Source organism: Ipomoea nil, unplaced genomic scaffold (genome assembly GCF_001879475.1).
Source record: "Ipomoea nil cultivar Tokyo-kokei standard unplaced genomic scaffold, Asagao_1.1 scaffold0804, whole genome shotgun sequence".
Taxonomy (NCBI): domain Eukaryota; kingdom Viridiplantae; phylum Streptophyta; class Magnoliopsida; order Solanales; family Convolvulaceae; genus Ipomoea; species Ipomoea nil.
The window spans coordinates 619,557-630,942 of NW_017617232.1; the positions used below are offsets into that span (position 1 = coordinate 619,557).

Consider the following 11,386-nt stretch of genomic DNA (forward strand, 5'->3'; position numbering starts at 1 on the left):
GTGGCCGTGGGCAGCAGCTCGGTGCTGCTCGGCCGGAGGGCGGTGGCAGCTCGGCGGCGACCGGCGGCGAGCTGGCCGGAAAACGAAAAAAAAAAATCTGCGGATGAATGGGTGAAAGGAAAGAGGAAAGAGGAGGAACTAACCGACCACGAAGCAAAAACTTGACTTGGAAACCCGGGAGAGCACTTGTGACTTGAGGAGAGTTTGGGAGAATTTTTGCTAGTGAGGGAGTTTGGTGTGGAAAAAATGTGAAGGGAATAGGGGGTTTTTATAGATTGTTGGGAGGAGAGAGAGGGGATAAGATTTGACCAATTTTGAAATTCAAAAAAGGGATTGGGAAGAGAGAGAATTTATGGGGAGGAGAGATGAAAAGTTGTTTGGATTTATTATGGGGAGATTTCCAAGACTTTATAGGGAAATGTTGCACCTTTGTAGGGATTCTAACTTATCTGAAGAGATTTTTCACGGAGCAAGAATTCTATTCGCGATATAATTCTTGGAGAGGGTCGGCTAAATTTTGGAGCTCGGAATTTTCCACCCAGGGGGCTCGGGTCGGCGTACGGAAACTCTCATTCGTTGACTTCCACTCGCAACGAAGAGAGTGGGGGACTCATGATGGATATATTATACCCACGACCCGACCCGGGGTAGCAACATGGACCCGGAGCACCGCGGAGGTGCCCAAGAGCAGCACGGACCCGGGGGACCACGGAGGTGCCCGAGAGCAGCACGGACCCGGGGGACCACAGAGGTACCCGAGAGCAGCACGGACCCGGGGGACCACGGAGGTGCCCAAGAGCAACGCTGACCCGGGGGCTCGGGTCGGGGAGCTCGGTCCTACCCGAGCTCGGCACCACCCGGGCTCGGGACCCGACCCGACCCGGTCCGCCCGGGCCCGGTCAAAGTGAGATCTAACCACCCCCCGATTTAGGGGGAGGCGATTGGGGGGTTTGCTTGTATAAAAAACCCCCCTCCTTGTCCTAACTAAGGGCAATTCAATCCACATTATACGATTATTACACACTTTTGTCCTACGGAATCTTTGTAATAGCCAAATACTACGGTAATTAATATAATATACGGTCCTTAGCGACCTTTACGACATCGTTTCATATTTCGTTTATTATTTATTATATTACGTTCTTATCCGGATTTATTGATTCGGGTCTACCCCGGGTTAATTAAATCCATCAATATATATATATATATATATATATATATATATATATATATATATATATATATATATATATATATATATATATATATATATATATATATATATATATATATATAATTAGGTTCTGGTGCGGTTAGGGTGCCCAAGTGCGGTTTAATTAAGGTCAGCGGTTGCTTAAATTAACGTCCAGGATTATCAAAATTTAAAAAAAAAACGCGGTGGCAATTTTGTAATTTTTGCATCTAGGTCAAAATTAAGGTGAGCGGTTCTGTGATTAATGTGCGTGAGTTTTGTATATAAGATGCGTGAGTCTTGTGCGTGAGTTTTGTGCTTAATGTGCGTGTAGTTGTGCTTAATGTGAATAGTTGTTAAAACTTAAAGTGTGGGTTTTTGTGCTTAAGGTGCGTGAGATTTATTCTTAATGTGAGTGGAGTTTGTGCTTAATGTGCGTAGGGTTTGTGCTTAATGTGTGTGAGGTTAGTGATTAATGTCAGTAGTTGTTGAAACTTAAGGTTTGTGAGTTAATACTTAATGTGCGTGGGTTTTGTGCTTAATGTGCGTGAGGTTGTGCTTAATGTGCGTGGTTTTTGTACTTAATGTGCGTGAGTTTGTGCTTAATGTCATTAGTTTATGAAACTTAAGGTCTGTGAGTTAATACTTAAAGTGCGTGGGTTTTGTGCTTAATGTGCGTGAGGTTGTGCGTAATGTGTGTGGGTTTTGTACTTAATGTGCGTGAGTTTGTGCTTAAGATATAACACTTAAGGTGCGCCATTTTTAGCTTATGCTTCTTACTTCCAGACACACGTTTTTTTATATTTTAATTTTCATTGATTTGAGCCGTTGATCTAGATTTGATCAAGGTCTCAGATCTAACCGCACAACCGCACGGGAAGCTATACCCGCACCTAAATCCTTCCATATATATATATATATATATATATATATATATATAGGGGTGATCACATGTGGCCATGTTGTTAGGTGTGGTCATATGGTCAATTACAGGCCATTAGATTAGATAGATCCAATAAATCACATTAATCAAGATTTTTTCAGTATTTTCGCGCACTTTCTCCTACCCAGCGAACTGCAAGGGTAAACTTGTCATAAGGCATCGGAATAGGGAAAATCACATTGTTGTGTGCTTTATTTGTGTAATTGGTGCATTATTAGTCTTACTCTGGTGTATTTGTAGATTCTCATTGGTGCCAAGTTCAAGTGCGGCAACGCCTTCCCGTGTGGTCAGTGCGGCTGCACCAATTGTTATACAAATATACACAATCCATGTTATGAAATGCACAACAAAAAACATACACAAATTAGGTACGTCAACGCATCACCAAAAACGCGCCATTAGATAAGAATAAATACACCATACAGTGTTCGGGAATACACTATTGGTGCACGTTGTCAACACTGTTATTGTATTCTGGAACCCGGCCACTATAAATGGCCACTGTAATTACCATAACACCCCCACGCGCGAAAATCCTCAAATCTTCATAATTGGCCACTGCCGTTAGATTAAACTGAATCAACGACACAGATACGACCACACCGCCACACCTAATGACATGACCACATATGAGCGCTCTTATATATATTAACAACAGGTTACTACGAATAGCGAATTACTGTTCGTAACAACAATTTGGAGTTGCAAACAGTAGCATCTTGTTGTTGTTTGCAGTCTCAAATTGCTATTGCAAATAATAGTTCTTTGCGTGATGCCTAGCAATATATCAAGGATAATTTTATATATATTGGATTTTTATTTTTTTATTTTATGCAACTTGTAATTATATTTTTAAATATTTTATTTGATCAAGTCTTTTATTATAAATTTTATTGTTCAATATTGTTATGAATTTCTAATGAAATAGTTGTTTTTTTTGTTGATGTTTATTAATAATATATATAAGTAATTAGCATATAAGTCTCAGCATACTATGGATAAAAATAATAATGTTGAGAATGTTGATGTGGGTGAAGAACTATATAATAAGAAGAATTTTATAATATATTATAAATGTTTTGTAAGAAAATTGTAAATGATAAAGAATCAAAATCATTGAAAGTTTGTAATGATGTATTCAATTTAGAATTTCAATGACTTTTGTAGACTTTTTAAAATAAAAAGTTGATAAAAGTCTATGAATGTTTTTTATATAGACTTTTATAGAGTCTTATAAAGTTTTAAAAAGTTTTGAACGACTTTATGAAAGTCAATCAAAGTTTATTAAAATCTATCATTTTAAAAGTCTTTAAAACTCCACAAAAGTCATGATTGAATACACCCCCCTTAGATAGGTTTATAGAGTTTAAATAGGGAGAAAAAATAGAGTTTAAATAGAGAGAGAAAACATTCAAAGTTGTTAGAAAGAAAATTTGAAATCTTGGGGTTGATGGTCGGATTTCAACTATTTATATTTGAGAAGGAAAAGTCTACAAAAGTCTACAAAAGTCTTAAAATTAAAAAATCTACAAAAGTTCATAACTTTTTGAATACCACATGACTTTTAAAGACTCTTTAAAAGTCCTAATCGAATACCACACGACTTTTAAAGACTCTTTAAAAATCTTGATTGAATACCGCCTGACTTTTAAAGACTCTCTAAAAGTTTGAATTTAAAACTCTATGAAAGTCATGATTGAATACACCCCCCTAAAATTCAAAATACAGTGTGAACCCTAATCCATAATATAAGGATTGCCGTTCTTCCCCCTTTGTCATTCTCGTACTCCTTGTCTCCTTCTGTCCTGGTGATTTTGCGACCAGCCACCGTTGCCCCTGGGTCGTTTGTGCATGCCGGCCGGCGGCCCTCAGCCTTGCCCCATAAAGTTTTTCCTCGTTTGGATTCACTTCTTCAAAGAGTTTCAGACAATATCTATTAATATGCCCCTCAATGTCACAAACTAATTGAAGCAAAAGTTAGTAATATTTAATATTTGAAATCTTCCTAGAACCATTCTCCGACAGTAGGCTCGCTTAAGGTTCTTTTTGCGCTTTAATGATTTAGTGACATCCAGAGTAATCCTTATTCTCATAAATAGCTTCCTACTTCCTATACGGTTTCTTGGATCGCCTAAACAAAATCACCTATGACCCTGTTTGGTAAAATATTAACATATAGGTTAATTTTGACTTATTTGACTAGTATTAACTTTTTGATTTGGTTAAAAAAATCAATATAAATGTTTGGTTAATTAGCTTTTTGTAATTTCAAAATGCTAAAATTCAAAAGCTACTTAAAACAACTTTTTGAAAAAGAAAATTATACAAACAGCTATCAGGGGAAGCATATGATTAGAAAAAAGAAGTATAATTTTGTCTAAAAAGTATCTTTAATTTTTTTCTTTCAAAAAAAAAAAAAAAAAAGAAGATCAAATTTAAAATACCAGGGGAAGCATATGATTATAATTCCTTGAAAATGAGGGAATTACATTTCTACAGAAATACAATTCCATCTGACCAAATGAAAAAGTTTACTTGCCTTTGGAAAAGTTCCATTAAGAATATATAAAGTATTGATTATACGATATATTTTAATTTTACCTCTAATAAATGCATTTAATTTTTTTTTCTTATTGTATTAGTCTTTTTATGCGTGATGTACAAAAACGTAACAAATGTTAAATATTAATATTTAATGTTAAAATCATAATTATTTTGATTCTTTATATTACAACCGGTAGAGAAAATATAAAACAAATATTATCTTGTAATAGGCTCAAATAATACTAAAAAAAGGAAAATCAAATTCACAATAAGTACGAACGCCATTTATATATGTTTTCTTGGAGAGGAAGAGTCTTGCTTCCCTCATCCTTTTCTTGGATAGGAAGACAGTCCAGATTGACCTCTTCGTTTTTTCTTGGGGAAGAGGTTCAGAATTATTCATAACATCAATTTTTTTTATATTATCATTACATGTTTACACGCAAGAAGTAACAAATAGCAAGGGCAGCGTAAGTTGACTGCTAGCTCCAAAATAATCAACTAGTCTACTATTTTAGTTGGAAAAGTCTACTCAAAATGGTCCCACTACTAGTATAAATATATGTACTCACCACTCCTAAACCATCAAACTCGATCAACACTTTGACTAATATAGAACACACAGAGAGTGAGAGGGAGATGGAATTTGCAGCGCCGGCAGCTGAAAAGCATGAGATAGTGATAATCGGTGGTGGCATTTGTGGACTTGCCACAGCCCTTGCTCTTCATAGGTACCATTACAACTTACCTATATATATTTGTATTATTAAGGACCTTAGGCTCTTCACCGGCCTCCGCCCAACAGTTCCTCCTTCTAGTATCTATCAGTTTTTGCTCTTATTAAGACTCGAATATGTGACTTGGATTTGATACTACTTGTTAAGATTAAATGATTAATTACCATTTTGTCAAAAGCTATAGCTTGTAGCGGAAGTACAACTTTATTTCTTTATATTACTACACATTTTCGAGAGCTAGGGTGCTGGACTTGACCATTTACCGGTCTCCGTCCAACAATCCCTCAACACCAGCCAGTCTAAACTGCTCTTACTGGGACGGGAACCCGTGACCTGACTATGATACCACTTGTTAGATCAAACACTTATTATTACTACACCAAAAACTATAACTTCAGCTTTATTTTCTAATAGACTAACATCACATTTTCGAGAGATAAGATACTGGACTTGATCTTTAATTCACCGGCCTCCCTCCAACATATATCATAACAACTATATAAAATAATTTGTACATATATAATTAGGATTTATCATACCCTTTATTTCTAGCTTTTTAAAGGTCTTGTACATTTTGTTTGATATTGGAACTTGTATTTGCGATGTATCATACAGGAAAGGATTGAAAAGTATAGTGTTAGAAAGATCGGAAACACTTCGAGCACAAGGGGGAGGAATTGGGCTGTTGCCTAACGCATGGCGAGCACTTGATCAACTTGGTGTTGGGTCCCGGCTAAGAAGCATGGCTGTTCTTCTGCAGGGGTGAGTAGTCATTATTGATTAAAAACTTGCGATATGTATATATGGAATATGATCAAATCGTCGGCACGGGCTTAACTCATTAGTTCAGTAGGTAATATTTGAAAAAAGAGACCAAGGTTTGAACTTCGATAGCAGCAGTGTGGGGATTATGTTCAAAGTAGATAAATTCCTTATACGCACCAAATGTTTTGTCGAGTCGAGGTATAGGGGTTTTTGAAATTGGGGCAACTTATAGGAGAAGAAGGAATATGGTCAAATTATCATTTATTGCATAATTTATAATAATGTGTACGTAGCGTTGTACGTCCATACAACAATTACTCCCACTACCTGCCTGCCCTTGACTCCATCCAAATATAATTTAATTTTGTGGTGCTCGTCGCTATCATATACGGAGTATATATATCAACTTGTGATAATAAGTTCACCATACAACCTATTCTTTCTACTTTAATTTACATACTACTCGTGCTATAAATATATGTGTGAATTTTATGATATTGTTTCACATTTTTTTTAAAAATAATGTTATGTTAATACATTATTTCTTATTAATGCAGGGGACGTGATATCTTGATTGACGAAAATAAAGAACAAAAGATAGAACATGTGTAAGTTTGATATTCATTCATATTTTAATTCTCATGTTTTCTAATGGGAAGTTGAATAAATTATTTAAATTTGTAAACATAAAAAATTCAAACAATCATTGTCACTAAGGTGTTTAAAAGGAAAAAAATAAAATAACGGAATATGTAATAAAATATTACAGTTAATATTATATCTTTAATAAAAAAAAAAATCTTCGATGTATAATCAAGAAGAAATATATGTACATGTTTGCCTTCAATGTTATTTATTTAATCATAATGTAATATTTATAATAAATTAATTTAATCATAATAAGTTGTTATAAAGTATTGTTTGAAAATTATACTAATTTGTTTTCTATTATATTGTATTAAATTATTAAAAGAATCCACTATACATACTCTAACTTTTTTACTTTTTACTAACATAACATATTAACATATATTTTGAGTCATTTAGGGAAAAATAAGTTATATATAGTTTTTATTTATTTTTCCTCCTAAAAAAATCAATATGTATATCTTTTTTTTTTTTTTTTTTTAAATTACTGTAAGTCCACTTATCAATTTCTATATACTAAATTATGTATGTATGTGGTGGTGATTATGGATAGGACTGGAGAGTCACGTTGCTTGCAAAGGAGTGATCTTATCACAACGTTGGCTGACGAATTACCGGTTGGGACAATACGCCTTGGTTCTGAGGTTGTCTCCATTGACCTTGACTCTGTTACTGAAACGCCACGCCTTCTGCTCACTTGTGGGAGCTACATTGATGCAGAGGTATTTAGCTATAGTTTTAGTACGATGATAAACATTTGATTTTGTCAATTGGTGTCAAAGTAGGTCATTAAAATATGATTTTTTTAGTTTATGTTTTGAATTAAATTTGTTGGTTATAATTTAAAGCTTAATGAGTTTATAAATGGCAGATTGTGATAGGGTGTGAAGGAGGGAGGTCAAAAGTGGCAGAGTTGCTAGGGTTGAAGGCGTCAAGGGCATTTGATGTTGGTGTAATTAGGGGCCTAACAACCTACCCAAATGCTCATTCAATGCCACATGAATTTCGCCGAATTAGAAAAGGAGAAATTGGGGTTGGAATGCTTCCAATTACTCAACATTTGATCCATTGGTTTGTGGCCCTTCCAACGCACTTATTATCAGGTATAAATTAATTTTTAACTAATTTGTTACTAAAACCCTCGACCATTAATGAATCTGGATAGACAATTGATCCCAGGTCTCACTTTTCTGATTATAATCTAATGTGATTGACAGGAGATAAGTTCCCAAATGATCCAAAACACATCAAACAGATGGCTCTAGAGTTAATAAAGGACTTCCCTTCAAACATACACGAAACAATAGAATTGTCGGACCTGGATTCTATGTCCGCTGCGCACTTGTGGTATCGTGCACCATGGGACTTGCTCCTTGGGACCATGCGTAAAGGAACGGTTACTGTTGCGGGGGACGCAATGCACATAATGGGCCCTTTCGTAGGGCAGGGCGGCGCCTCCGGGCTAGAAGACGCGGTGGTGCTGGGGAGATGCCTCGGCATGGCAATGAGTGGGATTGAAGGCAACAACAAGAAGGAAAAGATCGCCAAAATCGAAGCTGGGTTGGATCAATATGTGAAGGAAAGGAGAATGCGGGTTTTGGGATTGTCCACTATCACTTATCTCATTGGTATCATTGTGGGGAGCACATCCCCACTCGTAAAGATGGTTGCTGGCTTTACCTTAGCTATTCTGTTTAGGGATAAAGCATCCCATGTTCATTTTGATTGTGGTAAGCTCTAATGGGTATATCTTGCCCCGAATATAGCCTATTAAATCAATAAGTTAAGCTCGTGCGAGCTTAATGCATATATCTTAATGGATGGACTAGATGTACTACAATATAATATTATAAAATTAATACCATGACATGTATTAAGGTTTGATAAAAGTCTAGGTAGGTGTCTTGTTAAAGGATTGTACATCAATCTTGAGAGGTGGCTTGGTTCCCATATTTTGAGTTGATTAACTAGTTGTGTTATGTTGTGTTTCAAGCATGTTTTATTAGTTATTAGATTGCGTATCGTAGCATTATAGTTTTGTACTTTCCACTTTCTCATATCAATAATAATTTTTACCTTTATATACAAACTAGCATTTTGTACGCGCGATGTGTAAAAATTTATGCACAATATTAACACATTAATAAATATAAATAATTAAAATTATAGTTCAAGTTATATATGCAAATAATATATGTATTATATAAACACACATGTGATTTAACATTCATAGAAATTTAATTAAAATATAATCAACAGTTAAATTAATTATATAATGATTTTAATAAAATGATAATTAAATAATATGAAAAATATATGGTAGATATAAGTGTATGGTAATAATGATGGAATCATGAATGTTAGAATTAAATATTAACGGAGTTAGGCTCCCACCATGGAATTGCAATTCCTAGGGTATCCTAGAAATTGTAATTATGCACTTTGTGGAATTATAATTCCATAGTGAATTACTATTTTACACTTTTTCTTATTATTAAATTACTAGTATTTACACATGTGCGATGCACGGAATACATTTGTTATAATATAAAATCAGACAGAGGATTAGCTCGTGGAACAAGAAGCTCCTATCGCAGGCTAGTAAGGAAATTTTGTTGAAAAGTGTAGCCCAGTCTATGCCTACGTTTTAAACGAGTGTTTTCTTGCTACCTATGTCTGTTTGCACAGCTATTGAGCGTACTATGAACCGTTACTGGTGGGGTCCGGGAATGATCGTGGCATTCATTGGAAAGTCTGGGATAGATTATGTATTCCAAAGAAATATGGGGGACTGGGTTTTAAGGACCTACGTGCCTTTAATTTGGCAATGTTAGGTAAACAGGGATGTCGATTTCTTACTAAGCCTGATTCGCTAGTACTATCCTAAGGGTTCTTTTTCTGAAGTCAACTTGGACACGTGTCAACACCGTATTCATTTAACCTGATAAACAAGTCAACTTGGACCTAATTGATCAATTTTACAGGTTTAAGGGGCCTGAATGGAACTTTTTTCACTTAAGGGACCCAATTGCACTATCCACTTCTTAGGGGACCAATTTGACACTTCTTCCTTAAAAAAATATATTTATAACTGATGAGATAATTAAAATAACAAAGGTAAAAGGATCATATTTCATCTTTTGAAATAATTAAATAAAAAAGTACCGACAAGCACCTTGTACTCATACGAATCTCGATGGTGGTGGGGAATCGACTCTTTGTGCTACAATAGTTAGAGAAAAGTGAGAAAGTATAGAACATATACTACCTTGTAATAGAGTCAATAGTGTTCAAAAAAAAAAAAAAAAAGAAAAGTGCATCTTTGGTTCCTGAGATATAAGTCATCACAAAATTAAACCATAACAATCCGTTTGGCAAGTAAAATTCCTTCGTTTGGTTGCAGGGAATTGGAATTCCATGATTTTTAATTTTTTATAGAATTAGGATCCCATTATGAAGTTTAACTCCCAATTTGCCTACAAAAGATTTAATTTTTTAAGATTCGTTCAAGTGAGAACTTAGCAGATCTGTTCACCAAAGCATTACCTACGACTACATTCAAGAAATTAGTCCGTGGAATTGGTATGCGTCATCTTAAAGATCTTCAATGATGTCTTCATCAGGGGAGCATATTATTGTACTCTTTTTCCCTTGACCAAAGTTTTTTTTCCACCGGGTTTTTCTTTGGTAAGGTTTTTAACGAGGCAATAAAGTGTTCCTCCTTTGGACATCCAAGGGGGAGTGTTATGAAATATGAAATAAAATAATGAAAGCGGATGTTCTAGAAGGACACAATACTCCAAATGTGGCTGCTAGGAATGGAACCTAAGACCTCATGCATGACAAAACAATCCAACATCTTTATCTACCAACTAGGCTAGCACCAACAAGTGGTTATTTTTGTGTAAATATTATATTCATTAGCTATGAATCCTAATGCTATAAATACCCCCCTCTTCTTTGATCTAAAACACACAAAATCATATATGAATGATATATGAATAAATAGCAAATCTCTCTCATTGCTAAATCTCTGTAATTCTATTGCTCTCCTCATTATTATTATTATTATTATTATTCACAACACGTTATCAGCACGAAGCCTCGGGTGCAACTATTACATATGTAATCTTTCTTTATATAATTATAATATTTTATTCAATATTATCAATATGTCAAACCTTACAAATCTTGAATTTGTGGGACTTGATATATCCGGGAAAAATTACCTATCATGGGTACTGGATGCTGAGATGCATCTAAATTAAATGCAAAAGGTCTTGGTGAAACTATAAAAGAAAATAGTGATGCGTCGATGCAAGATCGAGCAAAGGCAATGATTTTCATTCGCCATCACCTAGACCGAGGGTTAAAAGATGAATATCTTACTGTGAAAGAACCCTTTGAACTCTGGAAAATGTTGAAAGAAAGATATGATCACCAGAGGACAGTAATTCTCCCGAAAGCCCGTTATGACTGGCTTCACTTGCGATTGCAAGATTTCAAAACTGTGAGCGAATATAACTCTATTATGTTCAAAATTAGCTCTCAGTTACT

General features: G+C 35.1%; 1 protein-coding gene across 1 annotated transcript; it reads left to right on the forward strand.

Moving 5' to 3' along the window:
• The first annotated feature begins 6,000 nt into the window (after positions 1-6,000).
• LOC109177313 (FAD-dependent urate hydroxylase-like) lies at positions 6,001-8,912 on the forward strand. The gene is made up of 5 exons (XM_019326627.1): positions 6,001-6,178; positions 6,739-6,789; positions 7,383-7,551; positions 7,701-7,932; positions 8,047-8,912. The coding sequence occupies exons 1-5, from the start codon at positions 6,159-6,161 to the stop codon at positions 8,568-8,570; spliced, it is 996 nt and encodes a 331-aa protein (XP_019182172.1). The 5' UTR covers positions 6,001-6,158; the 3' UTR covers positions 8,571-8,912.
• The last annotated feature ends 2,474 nt before the right edge of the window (positions 8,913-11,386 follow it).

Coding starts and splice junctions, on each gene's coding strand:
- LOC109177313 (XM_019326627.1), top strand. CDS start 6,159: ATGGCTGTTCTTCTGCAGGG. Junction 6,179..6,738: donor ATGGCTGTTCTTCTGCAGGG/GTGAGTAGTCAT, acceptor TTATTAATGCAG/GGGACGTGATATCTTGATTG. Junction 7,552..7,700: donor GGAGCTACATTGATGCAGAG/GTATTTAGCTAT, acceptor TATAAATGGCAG/ATTGTGATAGGGTGTGAAGG.